Source organism: Sinocyclocheilus anshuiensis, unplaced genomic scaffold, assembly GCF_001515605.1.
Source record: "Sinocyclocheilus anshuiensis isolate Anshui unplaced genomic scaffold, SAMN03320099.WGS_v1.1 scaffold1430, whole genome shotgun sequence".
Lineage (NCBI taxonomy): Eukaryota > Metazoa > Chordata > Actinopteri > Cypriniformes > Cyprinidae > Sinocyclocheilus > Sinocyclocheilus anshuiensis.
In genome coordinates, this window is record NW_015555721.1 from 1,686,730 (window position 1) to 1,704,187 (window position 17,458).

Genomic DNA, 17,458 nt, shown 5'->3' on the forward strand with positions numbered 1-17,458 from the left:
TTTAATGCATCCTTGATGAAGAAAAGTATAAACTGCTTTTGAAAAAACTTACTGACCTCAAACTTTTGAACAGGAGTGTGTGTTAATATAACTCAATAATATCAATACAGTGAGTTTGAGTGTTTCCTCTACAGACTCCTCTCCTCACAATTCAGGTGTCAGTAAGGTTGTCACTGTGGATGTGAAGGGCAGCGCCCCCTTGTGGATGAAAATCAAGGATCTGGCCGATGGAGTGACCTACAACTTCCGCATCCGTGCTAAAACCCTTACCTATGGCCCAGAGATCGAAGCCAACATCACCACTGGCCCTGGAGAAGGTCTTGTTGCCCTGCATTTTGCTCCATATTTGCTATTTTGTAATAAATCTAAAGCTGAAGTGTATCATTTCTGCACCACTAGCATCTTATTTCCATTATTTGTGACACAGGTGCTCCAGGACCTCCGGGGGAGCCGTTTATCTCTCGTTATGGCTCGGCCCTGACTCTCCACTGGTCCAGCGGTGACCCTGGCCGTGCTCCCATCACACGCTATGTTATCGAAGCAAGACCATCTGGTAAGTGAAAAAGAAAACAGCAGAAGTTGTTCAGAAATGCAACATTTAAGGTTGTTACAAAAGGAATAATGGCATTCTAACCATCAACAGATGAAGGACTGTGGGATATTCTAATCAAAGACATCCCTAAAGAGGTGACATCCTACACTCTTAACCTGGATACCCTCAGAGAAGGGGTCACCTATGATTTCCGTGTAATTGCGGTGAATGACTATGGCTACGGTTCTCCAAGTGCTCCTTCTCCTTCAATATCAGGTCAGTAAACTTGCACGGCAGAAAAATCCTAAATGGTCTTGTGTTATGTTGTGCAAACCCATTTTTCTGCTTCTTTTCCCTTTTACCAGCCCAAAAGGTCTCCCCCTTTTATGAGGAATGGTGGTTTCTGGTGGTTATTGCTCTCGTGGGCCTCATTTTCATCCTTCTGCTCATCTTCATCCTCATCATACGGGGGCAGAGCAGAAAATACACCAAGAAAACAGACTCAGGTGGGTTGATAAGCCAAAAACACTGAAAACAGATCCATAATATCTCTCAATTACCCTGATTGCCCTGTCATTCTCTGCTGACTCACGTGACTACATTGAAATGGACTCAAATTTAGCTCCATTTTCCCATCACTGATGGGTATTGCCATGGTGCTCTGGGAAAAAGTGATTTTCCACTTGAGAGAGGCTCAAAGAATCAATAGTAGCATCTGTTTGCGTCAATTGGTTGTGGTCATTACTATCAACATGATTGCTGACTCATTTTGCTGTCTCACAGGCAGGCAGTCTGCTGCCTTACGCAAAATTACATCACTTATCATTTCATGTCTTGTCTCAGCTTAAGAAAGGTGACAATCAAGTCTTTTCTCACTATTCTTTAGTAGTTTCACACAAAACTCTATGGTTTTTGCCATTTAAATGGACCACAAACCCTTAAGGCCACAACACACCAAACCAACATAAAAGAACTAGCGGTGATGAAAGCCGACTGTGTTGTCGCGTCACATTGTGTGCATCTGGGCCAGAAAGTTGAGTTTGATCACAGAATAAAGACTACGGCCAACCAACGCATACATGCAGCACCTGTGTCAATAACTCTCCATACCAGCAGGTGGCAGTAGTGTGTATTAATCATTCAGAGAGGTAAACCAAAAACTAGGACTGCATACATGCAAACTTCAATTTCTAGATGGCCATGTCATTATGAAAATGTAGCCCTCTGTTTGAGACCTCTTGATTTTGTCATTTGCTTGCTTTAATTACTTTTATTTTTCTTCTCGCGCACTGGTTTGCTAAATTGAACAGCCAATCAGATTGATCTATGTCACTGACACCTAGTGCCAATGGTGTGGAACACACTGCAAAAACTGAGTCGGCAGGCTCTAAACGATGGACCAACATTGGCTGACGACCGACCATTGGCTTGGTGTGTCACAGCCTTTAAAAAAAAGCCAGCCTTTGACTCAACCTTTTGCTTCCAGTTGGATTGGTTAAAAATACATTTATTGCAAAAAGTTGCATAGAGCCAACCAATCAAATAGAGCTTGCCAGATCGAGAAAGTGCTTTTTTATTAGGGATGGGCGATAAAACGATAACGATAATCGTGATTAGAATTTTCCTCGATAAAACGATAACAAGAGTTCGATAAATGTTCCATATAATGGTTATGTGGCAAAAGCAGAACGAAACAGTGCTACTCATTTGAGCCACGCCACATGGACCGGTTATCTACTCGGCTCAAAGTTCAAAACGAGCGCGAGTCTCGGTACAAGAGCACCAAACAGCACTGTGAGATCCAGTGTGAAGTGCCTGAATTCAGCCAAGAACACAAATATAACTCGGTGATTTAAACTAGTTTAAAGCCAGATGAAACGGGTGCTGACAATAACACTGTGTGCAACAATACTATATTTTGTATCTATTGTAAGCTTTTCAAACTACAAATCACCATCATTGACCATGGATTTATTGTAGTAACAACTGCACGGTGGTATTGTGGCAAAAATGTGGGATATTAATATCGAATTTTATCATATTATTAATGCAGACATGTATTAAATGTATTAAAGGAGTAATGGAATATAATTGCAGTATTTTTGTGAACTTTAGAAATTAAAAAATACATTTTTATATTAAGATATTTATTTTGTTTAGGAAAAATAACTGTAAAAGTGTGAAGAATTCAGTGTTTCGTCATGTTCTGACCATAAATAGTAGTTTAAAACCACACTTAATGGTCTGGTTTCTACAGCTTTTACTGAGGAGCAAAAATCTGCCATTAAACTTGAAAGAAATAAAAATGTTAAACTTATCTTGATAATTATCAGTATAGACTTAAAAGACCAAATTTATCCTGATAACTTTTTTGGTCATATCACCCAGCCCTACTTTCTAGTTGTTGTGTCCAATATGGACTGTGGGCTCCATGCATGTTGCAACTTTCTACTTAGAGGTCTGGGGAGGTCAGGTTGCAGGCTGATCTGTGTGTGTGTGTATGTGTGTGTGTGGGAGGGATTCTCACATGGTTGCTTCTGAGCTTGGTCAGCGTTTAGTGCTATGCCAGGGCCAGGGTCAGTAAACGGTTTTGGATGTGCAAGTAGCACAAGGGAAGTGTTTGTGTAGGACACAAAGGGCTTCTCTCAAGATACACCCCACCCGCCTGACCCTGTTCGGTCCTGATCTATTGGTGCCAGTTTGTTTTACTGAACTCCAGTGAGGCCAGAAGTTCTGCAAGGTGGGAGATCACACTGTCCATTTAGGCGTCGAGGTCACTGCTCTCCTCACCTCTCTGGAATCACACTTCAGTTCGACTCTTTGAGATCAGAGGTCTTTTGACTTTAGAAGATGCGTGCTGAATGACCTAGTGAGATTTGACTTGCTTCGCTGACATGGTCATGTACACAACGAGGGCAAACCCAGAGCCGTACAACTAGAAATTAGTGGTTCAAGATCTGGGCTGGTAGGCCTAGTAAGAGATGAATTTTCATGAAAATACCACAAAGTTAGATTAGATGCACAACATATTTTGATGTCAACAGCAAAGTGAAGTAAATTTCTGTGTACTTAGATAAGCATCTATTCATTTGGATTAATATATAATTGGTTGAATGGATGGATAGATATATCCTCATAGGTTGTCCTCTGATCTCTGTCTGTAGGTGCCCACTCAAATTGCACATCTCTGCCCCTCTCCCATGGAGAGATGGTACGGCTGGATGAAGGACGCTTCCCTGCCCTGGAGCTCAACAACCGTCGACTCTCGGTCAAAAATTCCTTCTATCGTAAGAACGGAATCTACACTCGGTTAGTATGTGTACATGAGTCACAATTTCCACTCATTAGAAACATATACAGTGGTATCACTTCACAAAGAGCGTACAACAGACTCGATCAGTATCTAGTGGAATAGTTTGCTCTGCTAATATAATGTTTTTTTCTGGAATTTTCTTTGAGGTAAACACTGTCAGTATGCTGTTTGGGACAGTGTTTGCACAATGGGTTTAATCCCCAAATGGCTGCAAACAAAGAGCTAGAGAGGAATGTATTCTGTCCACACATAGAGCTTTGGCTCGGCTGTTGATTTAAATTCTACTTCAGCCATCCCTTAAATGGATTGAGTTGGCATGGATTTTAATGACAGTCGCTCTTTTCAAATCTCCAACTGCAATCTGTCAGCTGAAAGAACACACCAGATTGTGAACGTTGGACCACTCAGACCCCCCTCCTTTGTGTCTTATTGACATTCAAAGTGCATTCTGTGGAAATTGACCATTTATGTAAGCTGCTTCTACAAAGCATCTTTCTTCACATTCTCTTGAGCTTAGATCAGACCATATTTATAATAGACATACCGTGTCCCCAGTAGATCAAGGACTAAGAGAACGATATTCAAGAACCCAACCCAAAATGTCTTTTGTTGCTGCTAGCACATTTAGTCAAATGCCTTTGAAGTTATTATTTTCTTGTGATATCTACAATAAAGTGATTGATATGTAGGTTTTGTCAGTATATTGTCTGATATGGATCATAACATTTTATCCGAACATGTTTTCATGATTTTGGACCAATGACATTTCTTGGTGGGTGGATCTACCCAGTGTGATGCTGCAAAAATTAAATGACCAACCAGTTATTGCACTGGAAAAGGCTTGAGTGACTACTTTTGCTATGGTTACCACATTGAACAAGCGTGACCAGGTGACTATCTTGCATATTGTCATTAACCTTAGTGAGCCATTGTTTGAAAACTCTTATTTTCCAATATAATATGTAAAATTAAAACAGTTTAATGCATATGTCTCATCCTTTGAAGGAGTTCAGGTCTTAATTGGTGAGGTCAGACCTCCCCCAAACCCCACTGTAGTTTACACCATGCTCCAGGACTTCTACAGACACTTTTTTGAATTTGGACATATTTGCATGAACAGTGTGCAATAATAGTCTATGGCATTTTCATTATTCTAATGAACTGAAGGAACTTACAGGCAGCTTAACTTGATTGGATGAAGGGATGGGTCTGCTTTGAGCTTCCTCTGGTGGTAATTGGAGAAGCCGCTTTGGGCCCATTATACTGGAATGTCCTGGGGGGTTTGTGCTGGTTCTCTGCCCAGATGCAGAGGCCCAGGACAGAGATCAAAGAGCCTGGGCAGTAAAGGACTTCCACTTTGGATGCAGTCCTGCTAATGAGCTCCCATCAAGATGGAGCCACAAGAGATATATTTGATGGAGGTAGGAAAGGAAAGGGTTTGGTATGGGACGGAAGAGATAGAGGCGAGAGATGAGGCTGGATAAGAAGAATGGAAGACCTCAGCGCTCGTGAATAATTGAAGCTCCTCTTTGGCTGCTGAGGGGTGTTGGGGGCTGTTTGACGTGGTTCCGCCTCTCTGCTTCAACCTTCCTCAAACCTCAGCCTCCTCTGAATTTTAAACAGATACAATGTCATAACCCTCCCCTCCCCCTGGTTCTCTTGCTTTATTCCCAGGGGCATGATTTTTGTTGGGACAACCCCTCCACCACCAAGGATTTCCATTAGTATACAGCTCGCGCATGGTCCTCTTGTTCATTTTGAGGTTGAACAAAGCATCCTGCGTTTCGCCATTGATTCCGTTGGCCATGTTTTTTTATGAACTCTCTTGCATATTAGATATGCCTTTACTCATTAGCTCCCCGCATGGTTCTTTAAAGCCTCTTCCCCGTGTGTGTTATTTCAGCTTGATTTATAAGTCAACTGAAGTAAAGTACTGAAGCAGGGCAGCTTAGCAGCCTCAGTTCAAAAGCTAATGTCCCCAGTGACCTTGACTTTGAGCATATCAGACCTCATTATGGCAAATCAAGTAAACCCATCCTGCCATACGGCGATCCTTCTGCCTTCCTTTTTAACAAACAAGTTAACTGGTTCAAAGAAGTACAGTCCAACCCCCTGTAGCCCTGTAGTTTCTCCTGGACTGCGCAGAATGAGTGTATTCATCCAATCAAAATCAGCTTTGAGAATTGATCCATGAGGATGCTGCATCATTTGGTCTTTATGAGTTCCTTGTGGTATTTTTTAAACCCCTACACAGTCTAGTCCACACTAAACTGATTTTTTTTTGTATCCTGTCTGTATCAAAGAAAAGCATCATGCAAAATGAAAGAGGTCCATTTGATTTGTGTGTTAAATTTCAAGTCTTCTGAAAACATGCAGTTATTTTGTGTGAAGAACAGGACGAAATTACTTGACTTTGGAGTGTTGCAACCGGTATTGATGGTATTAACTATGATATATACAAAATAAGTATTGATATCATGTTAGTACTACACGTATGATAATATTGTAAATAACCCAGTAGCAGTATATGTGGTGGTATTTCACCATGGATTTTCACGCTGGTTGCCATCCCTCATTAAATCGAGCGAAGAAAAAGAAGGCGACAACTCAATTTGTTGCTACCACTGCCACACAAAATCATGTTGGAGGAGATGAAAAGGGATGATTCAGCAAAAAACAAATTTGGCTGTATCATATGTGACCCTGGACCACAAAACCAGTCATAAGTAGCACAGGTATATTTGTAGCAATAGCCAAAAATACATTGTATGGGTCAAAATTATCGATTTTTCTTTTATGCCAAAAATCATTAGGATATTAAGTAAAGATCATGTTCCATGAAGATTTTTTGTAAATTTCCTACCGTAAATATATCAAAAATGTATTATCATTAGTAATATGCATTGCTAAGAACTTCATTTGGACAACTTTAAAGGCGATTTTCTCAATATTTAGATTTTTTTTTTTTTCAGATTCCAGATTTTCAGATAGTTGTATCTCGGCCAAATATTGTCCTACCCTAATAAACCATACATCTTATTTATTCAGCTTTCAGATGAAAAAAAATTTACCCTTATGACTGGTTTTGTGGTCTAGGGTCACATATGTATATATTTTTAATGTTATTGATATTTTGGTAAGTGTGTTATTGTAAGTATCTTTTTGGCCACACTAATCGCGTCATGAAAATCTGATATCTTGACAGCCCTAATTTGATGTAAAAAAATCAATTTTGGGTGAACTAACTCTTTAACATCAGAGATTATATTGTTACTAATCACAAAACGGCATATGTTGATTATGAGTGAATAGTAAAGTTTTCTCTGTGTGTTCTTCTTCTAGATCTCCACCACGACCCAGTCCAGGCAGCCTGCACTATTCTGATGAAGATGTCAGCATGAAATACAATGACTTGGTCCCAGCCGAGAGCAGCAGCCTGACCGAGAAGCCTTCAGAAGTGTCTGACTCACAGGTGATTCACCCCAACAAGGTCAATGATTTTCTTAAAATAGTTTTTCTGATGTTATCTGGAATCAAAATTGGCCCTGTTTACTTTCATAAACTGTTATTATTATGAACTTATTGACCATGATTCATCAGTGCATGTTATTGCAAATAATAATCTTTAATGAAAACCTAATAACTTGTTCTGCCTCTGAAACGGCTTTCTGCTTTTGGCTGACAGCAGAAATCCCTCATACTCATCAGCCCCTCCCCCCAACCACCTGACTAAATTTTGGTATAAAATTCCCACTATTCCAAATTCAGTCAATCGCTAAAGGATACAATCAGATCCTGCCTTACATCTGTCTCAATGAATATCCCATTTCACTCGTAAATGCACAGGGATTCACTTGACTGCACGTTTGCTTTTGTCAGTAGGCTTGTGGATGTTATTTAACATTTTAAATGAAGTGTTTAACATACAAAACACTAAAGACCACTCCCCACAGGAAAGAAAAACCACCAAAGAGCTCTTTTAACATCTGAATTGTTTCTCTTAGACAGTAATGAGATTAAATGGAGAGCAAATGGAGATGTTTGCTTAAGTCTTCTGCCTCTCAGGCTTCTCCTGAGAAAAATACACTAGTAATCTTACCTGACTCCACCTGAGACCATTCCTGTTACTGTAAACAGTTGTCTCAGTTGTCTAAATTTTAAAGGAATTAAAACAAATATTTGAGACAAAGTTGAAACATAGAAGCTGAGAACTCCATTAAGTCTCTTGAAAGAGCTATGAAAATCAGAAAATGTTCCTATGGGCCTCCAAAATGCCATTTCTTTTACATTGAACTATTTCTGCAAATACATGAAATGAATGATGATAAGAATGACCTTTCTTTTGCAAACCAATGCAGTTCATCTCATTCCAGGCCAGTGGTCTCATTTCTATGCATTGCTCCAGGAAATTGTTTAAATGAATTCTCATGACTGAAATTTCCGTCATAACAAATAGTGTAACTTTTTATGCAACAGGAAGTATGATGTAGGATTCTAGAATATCTCTCATGAATTGTCTTCATGTTTGCAGTATCTGTCTCCATAAATATGAAACTAGAGCTTAAAGTGTCATGGGAATTTGTGAATCTTTTGGCCCAAGCTGTGAGAAAGTAGGGGGCACTCCTCTTGTTTGAGCATTTGTCTCTCCTCCCACAATGCCACTGGGAGATTTTTGCCTGTTTGTCAGGTACCGATACTGTCATAACATTACTGCGTCAAAGAAACCCTCCCACCATGCCACACTTTAGCATAATGTCACAGTAAACAAGAGATATGACTCTTAATTTAGACCTTCTCTGACACAAGACAGCTGGTGTACAAATACAATCCATGCAGAGGGTTTTTCAGAATCATTTGTCATCATTAAACATCCTCATTTTTGTTTTGTCATCTATGAGGCTCTGTAAATAACATTTTTGCCCTTTCAGGAGACACTTATGTTTTCATTTCAAGATAATTGCTCCTCTGAGTTTCGGGTGAGGCTGTAGTTTGTGTTAGTAGTTGTAATGTGGGGTTTTGTGTTTGGGTTTTGTTTCATGTTCATGTTTTCCATGTCTTTTATTTTGTAATTGTTTCATGCTGTTAGTGTAATGCTTCCCTTGCCCTCATGTATCTCTGCCTTGTGTATGTGTCATGTTCTGATTGGTAGTCTTGGGTTCTTCACTACACTCGCCCTCAGTGGATTGATCGTTACAGAATACACGACCCCAATAATGAACCCAGCAGTTTCACGCCTCCTCTGCCTTCGTCAAGGTGACAGGCCTATTGAGGACTATGTGGAGGATTTTTGTGAACTTTCTAACCGGGTGGACTTTAATGATGTGGCGTTAAAGGACATTTTTCGGGTGGGTCTGAATGAGCCCATTTGCTCCCAGCTTCCTGGGGGAAAAGTATACTGGTCCCTTGCTGAATATATAGACTTTGCTCTGCAGTTGAGTGGATCTACTTTCACTGTGGGTGTCGTGGAGAAGGAACACGGCACTAAACCAGAGCTAGAGTCTGCTCACGTTACGTCTGTCAAGCCAGAGTCTGTTCACGTCACGTCTGCCAAGCCAGAGTCTGCTCACGTCATGTCTGCTACACCAACGCCTGCTAACGTCATGCCTGCTATGCCAAAGCCTGCTCACATCATGTCTGCCAAGCCACAGCCTGCTCACGTCATGGCCACAGAGGCTGTTCACGAACTCACTGTCTGTCCTGTTACGGCCATAGAGGCTGTTCATGAACTCACTGTCTGTCCTGTTACGGCCACAGAGACCGTTCATGAACTCACTGTCTGTCCTGCCACGGCCAAGGAGGCCGTTCATGAACTCACTATCTACCCTGTCATGACTAAGAAGGCCGTCCATGAATTCACTGCCTGTCCTGTTACGGCCAAGGAGGCCATTCAAGAACTCTCTACTTGTTCTGTCTCAGGCAAGTGGTCTGTCTATGTCTCTGCACTGCCATGGCTTCCCGCTCTGCCGTCATCACCCGGCCGACCTGATCTGCCTGCACTCACCGGCGCATGCGCAACGCTGATGATCTCACAGTCTGCCCTGTCACAGCCATGGAGGCCGTTTATGAACTCACTGTCTGTCCTTTCACGGCCAAGGAGGCCATTCAAGAACTCTCTGCTTGCTCTGTCACAGTCAAGTGGTCTGTCCATGTCTCTGCTTCGCCATGGCTTCCTGCTCTGCCGTCATCACCCGGCTGCCCTGATCTGCCTGCACCGCCATGGCTTCCCAATCTGCCTGCTCCGCCATGGCTCCCTGCTCTGCCTGCACCGCCTTGGCTCCCTGCTCTGCCTGCGCCGCCATGGCTCCCTGCTCTGCCTGTTCCGCTTCATGGGCCTGGCCCTCCATCCCTCCCCCAGTTCTGCCTCCACTCCACCACCCTCCTGGACTTGTTGGGTTTTATGTTTGTTTGGGCGTCTGGAGCCGCCCTTAGAGGGGGGGATATGTAATGTGGGGTTTTGTGTTTGGGTTTTGTTTCATGTTCATGTTTTCCATGTCTTTTATTTTGTAATTGTTTCACCCTGTTAGTGTCATGCTTCCCTTGCCCTCATGTATCTCTGCCTTGTGTATGTGTCATGTTCTGATTGGTAGTCTTAGTCATGTGTCTTGTTCCCCATTGGTTTGTTCATGTCATGTGACCCTCCTTGTCTGCTATAAGTAGCCATCATGTTCCCATTGTGCCTGGTCGTGTATTGATGTTGTAACCCGCTGTCGGTGAGTCTAGTCTGTTCATGCCTCGTCTGTTCATGCCTAGTCAAGTCAAGTCTGTTCATGTCAAGTCACGGATTATCGTTTGGATCACCTTTGTAAATAAACTGCACTTGGGTTCTTCACTACACTCACCTTCAGTGGATTGATCATTACAGTAGTCTATAAGCTTATAGGAATCTGTAGAGTATAGTCTGAACCCTCGCTCATATCCTTCTAATTAAAACAGTAGTTCTTCCGTAAATGATATTTAATGATATTTTTCTCACCTAATGTCATTCCAAACCTGTATGCTCTTATTTTTTGTGGATCTTATGAGGAGAATGTTTGAAAAGTCTTCATGCAGCTCTTTTCCATAATAACAACAGTCCATAGTGAGCATCAAGCTCCAAAAAGAAGGAAAAACAATCTCAAAAAGTTTATAAAAAATATATAAATATAATATAAAACTATATTTTACTAATATACTTATACATACATATACAGCATACAACTTTTTAATGAGGGTAAGTACAGGTTTTGAGGTAAATTATTCTATCTAAAAGGAATATGAAATAATGTCATTTTTAGGGCTGTCAAAAAAACTCGAATTTCGAATATCCGTCGAATTTAAAATAAAAATCCACATTCGAATGCAAAAACGTTGCACGAGATGCGATGACGATGTAAGTGTCATTGCATTTTAATGTTTTTGTTAGCCTATCCAGTTGAAGCCACTAGATGCGGCGCTGCTACGTTGTTCATTCAAAATATTGCGGCGAAAAAAGAACATCAATGCGGAGATGATGTTGTTTACGTCAAAACCGAAACCAAACCGTTCACACAGAACGCATATTTATCACATTTTCTAGAGGGACATCTATCACCGTTGCACTCGAGACATTGAGCGAGACGCACAAGAGAGCCGCATGTTTAGAAAGCCATGTAAAATGAATGTAAGTTCAACTTTTTAAAAACATGTCTTAAGACTTTATGGCAGTTTTCCCCCATCCTACTGCATCTCAAATTTTAAATGAAGAAAGTACTCTTTGTGATTGGTTTTCGGGTCCTTTGTATTAAACTATACATACATGCATGATTCTGTTTTGTTTCTAATTGTTTAAGCAACTTTAATTATATAAGGTTTATAAACATTATTTTTAACATTATGCACTTTTTTTCAAAGATGGTCGTGTTATTTTATTATGCTTTGAAGTAACGTGCATAATATTTTGTTCGATGCGCCCTCTTGTGGCCTCAGGAGAGAAGCCAAAAGCTGTTTTCCGCCTAACTGAAATTCTGCCTTTTTTAATTCGAATATTGATCATATTTAAGTACACAATTCGAATTTAGTTTTTCAGCCATTTTGACTGCCCTAGTCATTTTGTCCATCTTCATATAGCTTTTTGGAGATTTTTTTTTTTCATGATTATTAGTTTTTCTTTGTAATACCATTCAAATGTTGGTAAGATTTTTGAATTTTTTTTCAAAAGAAATCTCTTATGCTCACCAAGGCTATATTTATTTGATCAAAAATACAGTAAAACCTGCAAGTATTGAAAATATATTGCAAATAAAAAAAGTTTTCTTTGTGAATATATTTTTCAAATGTAATTTATTTCTGTGCTATTAAAAGCTGAATTTTCAGCATCATTACTCCAGTCTTCAGTGTCACATGGTCCTTCAGAAATCATTCTAACATGTTGTTTCGCTGCTCAAGAAACATTTCTTCTTGTTATCAATTATGAAAAATTACTAAAAAATTTTGTGGAAACTTTTTTGTGAATAGAAAGTAAAAAAAAAAAATATTTCGGAATATAAAAGTATTTACTGTCACTTTTGATCTGTTTAATGCTTCCTTGCTGAATAAAATAATGAAGAAAAAAAAAACTCTTTTAGCAGAGGTTTTTATCCAAGTGTAAAAGTGCTACAATGCACATTTCCAAAATAGGCTGGAGAAATACAAGCTACTACAGAAAGTGAAGGTGTAACAGATACTTTCTTCATTTTTCAATTACAGTGCAGTGATAGCGAATACGAATTGGATCCAAGCCGGCAGAAGACCCACTCCTTCGTCAACCACTACATCAGTGACCCCACCTACTATAATTCCTGGCGCCGGCAGCAGAAGGGCGTCTCTCGGCCTCCGGCATATGGCTACGCCCAGGCCGACACGGTGGCGGAACAAGAGTCCCGACCCCACCCGCCCCCGCTGCCACCATTACCACCTCTGCTACCCCACAGCAATCCATCCCCGCAGCCCCAGGGCCAGGGCACCCTGTTCAGGCCCAAGGGCAGCCGGACTCCCACCCCGTCACTGCTGACCTCTGACAACCACAGCCAGCACACCCTGTACAGGCCCCCTAGCAGCCTGGGCACCTCCGCCCAGGTCCCGGCCACAGGATTCTCCTCATTTGTTTGATACAAGACTCTCATTCCAATGACAACACGCCTGGGAGGGACTCCTGCAGTATTATTGGTCTGTAATTACTTTTTATTTTTTTCCCGCTGCACCTTGTTGGACATCAAGAGCTGCTTTTGGATTTCATTTAGCCAGGTGTGCAGGTGTACTGTGGGTTTTTATGTGCGTGCAAGAGCATCGAAACGCAGACAATCATTCTGAAGGGAATCGTTTGTTGATTGTACATTTTAAAATACATTAACTTCATCCTTCACTGAAAAAGACATTTTGTGTCCAAAATGTTTTAAAAAAACGACAAATATGACGTGACCGCATATACAGTGGAGTCCAAAAGTTTTTGAGACCATCTGGAGTTTTCTGTTTTCTTTTTAATTTTTCAAGTTTCATATAAGTTTTAGTATATTGAAATATTTAATACAAAAGAAAAGACAAGGCTAGCGGTCTCACACTGTTGGACCCCACTGTAAATGTTTAAACAAACTGCATTTCGCATAATGCTGCAGATTTCCAAAGCTCATCTCTATCATTCTGTTCATGTGATATTGCTCTGATGTCATTCACGCAGAAATCAATGACAGAATGTTTCTAGAAAGCAAAAATATAGCAAAACTGTGATTTTAGTAGTGTCAGTCTCTTTAAACGGAAAAAGAGAGAGAATTTTCAACTCCTTAGAAAACAGACTTTCTCACACTTGAAATATGTAACCATAACCCAGGTTATATGTTTCACATTTTACATTATTCATAATTTACGTGTTAAAAATTAATCATATTATTCATAAACCGACAGCACATTCCTAAATCCTGGGTTAATGTCACTATCAGTGTCACTGATTGGACAACCTGTTTACATAATGGCTTTAGCATTGCGCATCCTCATATATTGCAAACTGCACTATCAAGTTTTTTTGAATGGACTTTGCAGACTATGAAGGTAAGAACAAAGCAATCTCTTCAATCAAATTCACTTGTTTTCTGTCACCATTAGACATTTTCCGCTGAAACGACTTATATTGCTCAGTGTTTCCGTGACAGTCAAAAGCATTTGAATATGAGACATACGATCAGGTTTTAGTTGCTAACATTCTAATGCAGGAACTTTACATGTTTGACACCGTAATGCAGAAAATTAGGGTTTCATAATCACAAGTAAAAATCGTTGCTAACTCTGCTTCAAAATTACAACGTACCTTTACGTGGGTTTAAAAGGGGTGTTCAGAATATTATACCCAGGGTGACGCGCAGTGTGAAAAGCCATTTTGAGGAGGAAAAAGTATGGAATTTCTATAGGATTCATGCAGGACCTTTTTTTTTCTTTTTTGCTTACTATTTGCTTTTGTCCAGCCAAGGAGAGGCTGCAAAGGATAAGGCCTGTGTCATTTTCATCCTATTTTGATATATTTGGAATGGAAATTTGACTCATTATGTGACTAAATGCATTTTATTCTACATGATTTATCGTCAGTATTGGGTCAATGTTTTTGTACAGTTTGTTGAGGATCACCACCCATTAGTTGGTGCTACCATCATCAAACTTCAGTTTTCAAACCCATGGACAAAAAAGAAAGGCTTATGTCACTTTTCATGGAAAATAACACACTATTCCCAAGATATAATCAAACAATGCAAAATATATTGATGTATTAATCATGCATTTGCATTAAGCAAAGTGTAACAAATGTGAATTTGTGCCAATATCAGTCTCTGAGAGAGTTTTTCTGCTTCTTAAACCAACTGAACACTGAGAAGCAGAAAGGGAAACGTAATTTTATAGCGATATGGAATTTCAATACAAGGCCACTTGCATTTATGTTAGCAAATGATGTCTCATCTATAATGTCTTCGAGGATATAATAATGCGTTTGGAAAAAGAAAATGAGTATCTTAAAGGTATAGTTTACCCCAAAATTTTGTCATTTACTCACCCTCAAGTTGTTCCAATCCTGCACGAGTTTCTTTCTTCTGTTGAACACAAACAAAAATATTTTGAAGAATTTTGGTAACCAAACAGTTGACGGTAGCCATTGACTTCCATAGTATTTTTCCATACTATGGAAGTCAGTAGCTACCGTCAACTGTTTGTTTACCAACATTCTTCAAAATATCATCTTTTGTTGACAGAATTTGCAGTTTTGGGTGAACTATCCCTTTAATAATACTCACGTGATTAAGAATGATCACTCAAAATGTCTGTGCACATGCAAATGTGGACGCAGCAGTGTAAAGATACTGTGTGGGTCGATATCTTCCATAGGAAGTGCACATGAAATCTTCATCATTAGCATACGAGCTTCACACTGTGTCAGTTGATTTTGTACAGATGAGTCAAAAACATCATCGAGTCAGTCTCACGTTCGGGATCCGTTGCTCAGAGACTGATAAAAATGTCTGCTCTTTCAAATGACATTGTATGTACTTCTCTGAATATATTGTAGAATGTGTTTTTACGGTTCACATTTTGACATAGTGTACACATACAGTATGCTTCCGTGTATGTCAGCAGATATGCTTAATTTATTTATAATCGATTGGTTTTATACTCTAACTTAAGAAGATCAGCAGCAGTCTTATGTGGAAACTATTTTAAAGGAATTGAAAACTATGCTGATCATGATTCACAATATCTCCTGTCTTGTTCTCTGTGAGGTGACTATCACTGTACAAAACTTGATGAAATATATTGGACCAAGGCATGGTTCATATCTAAAATAAATTACTCTATTTTTCAGTGTTTTTGTTGATGTCTTGCTTTGGCTTTTGAAGGTTCAGAAAAATTACTTCTTTTTTTTTTTTGAGGAAAAATGTACAGTAAAATTCTATTTACCTCATTTACCAAAGGCTTGTGGTCGGTAAAATGTTAAATATTTTTGAAAGTCTCTCATGCTTATTCAAAGCTGAATTTATTTGATAGAAAATACAGTAAAAACAATAATAGTGTCAAATACTATTACACTTTAAAATAACTGCTTTGTATTTGACTATATTTTCAAATGTAATGTATTTTTGTGACGTAAAGCTGAATTTTCAGCATAATACTCCAGGCTTCAGTGTCACGTGATCCGTCCGAAATCATTATAATATGCTTTGCTGCTCAAGAAACACTTCTTATCATTCTCAATATTTAAATCAGTTGTGTTGCTAAATAGTTTTGTCGAAACCTTAATATTTTCAGGATTCTTAGATGAACAGAAAGTTTAAAGGAAATGCATTTATTTGAAATAGAAATCTTTTGTAACAATGTAATAGTCGTTATTGTTACAAGGAATATAGTATATATAGGATATAAGAAATATTTTTTTTAAAACACAATAATGTCATTTTACTGTGAAATACTGTAAAAATTGTTTTGTAGAAGTAAAACGTATTAAATATAACATCACATTAGATTACATAAATTGCTTATTTTTAATTTGTAGGTATATATTAATATTTTACTTATTTTATTTATATAAATATATAACTTTTTTGAATATGTATTATCAGTAATGTACATTATGGGGTTTTGTGTTCTATTTGCATAATTTAGTTGATGTTTACTACATTATTTTAGTGTCTTGTGTTTGTGTGGCAACACTGTGCCCGGTCTAAACATGTTTTTTTAACCATAGTTCATGGAAAGTCCAGGTTTTCGGCATATATAATATAATATAATATCATATCATATCATATAATATAATATAACAGACACACACAGCAGCCAGTTTTACAGTAAATTTTGGCTATTATAGTGCTAGTCAATAACTAGGGTATATATTTTAGTCTCATTTAATGCATGACTCTACTTGTTTTGACATTGAAAAGAAAAGAAAGAACAAAATCGTTTCAGCAGCTCTTGCCTCATTCCCCTGCAGCTACAGTGGAGATAGATTTGGGCCAGATGAGAATGGGTAAGTAAGCGCTGAATCATTCAACATCCGAAGAAACTGAGCTTAGATGTGGGAGAGTTCGCCTGGAGATAATCTCTTTATTCCAGGCCGGAAAGCATCGATCTGGACATCGGGGTAAGAGCAGAGATGTCACAAGAGAGATGAGAAATAATAACCCAGTAAGGAGGAGAGGCCAAGCTTTTAGTGTGGCATACGCAGACAAAACCCATCAATAATCATACCTACAAACATTACAAGTATGCTTTATCAGTATATGAAAATAAATCAACACATATATAATGTTAAGGACATTAACTGCATGATGCAAGATTGTGACTATCAGACTTTCTCAATGTACTGTCTGTCACATTGTTTATCCAATTCTGACCATGAAAGACTTCTAGTAATGTTCTGTTCCATTCATGTCATTTAACATGTGAATGGCTGCATCTTTTACTATGTAACTGCCACTGATGGTTCAGGTTTAAAAACAAAAAAACAGTGATATATGACCATACTGTTTGCCTGATGAGAGCAGATAGTGATCTCACTGTTCAAACATGCCTTTCTTCTGTACACACAGTGCCAAAGGCCTTGAACTGCAAGAGGATACTCCTCTTTAGGCGCATGTATGAGGTGCAAA

At 39.1% G+C, this 17,458-nt stretch overlaps 1 protein-coding gene across 1 annotated transcript in view; it reads left to right on the forward strand.

The window, feature by feature from the left end:
- Positions 1 to 13,264, forward strand: part of LOC107672436 (protein sidekick-2-like) — a 161,433-nt gene extending 148,169 nt beyond the window's left edge. Inside the window, exons 40-46 of the mRNA XM_016465621.1 lie at positions 135 to 317; positions 428 to 553; positions 644 to 808; positions 898 to 1,038; positions 3,697 to 3,841; positions 7,188 to 7,335; positions 12,549 to 13,264. Of these exons, the coding sequence (XP_016321107.1) occupies positions 135 to 317; positions 428 to 553; positions 644 to 808; positions 898 to 1,038; positions 3,697 to 3,841; positions 7,188 to 7,335; positions 12,549 to 12,950 (1,310 nt within the window). The 3' untranslated portion in view covers positions 12,951 to 13,264. The remainder of the gene's footprint in view (positions 1 to 134; positions 318 to 427; positions 554 to 643; positions 809 to 897; positions 1,039 to 3,696; positions 3,842 to 7,187; positions 7,336 to 12,548) is intronic.
- The last annotated feature ends 4,194 nt before the right edge of the window (positions 13,265 to 17,458 follow it).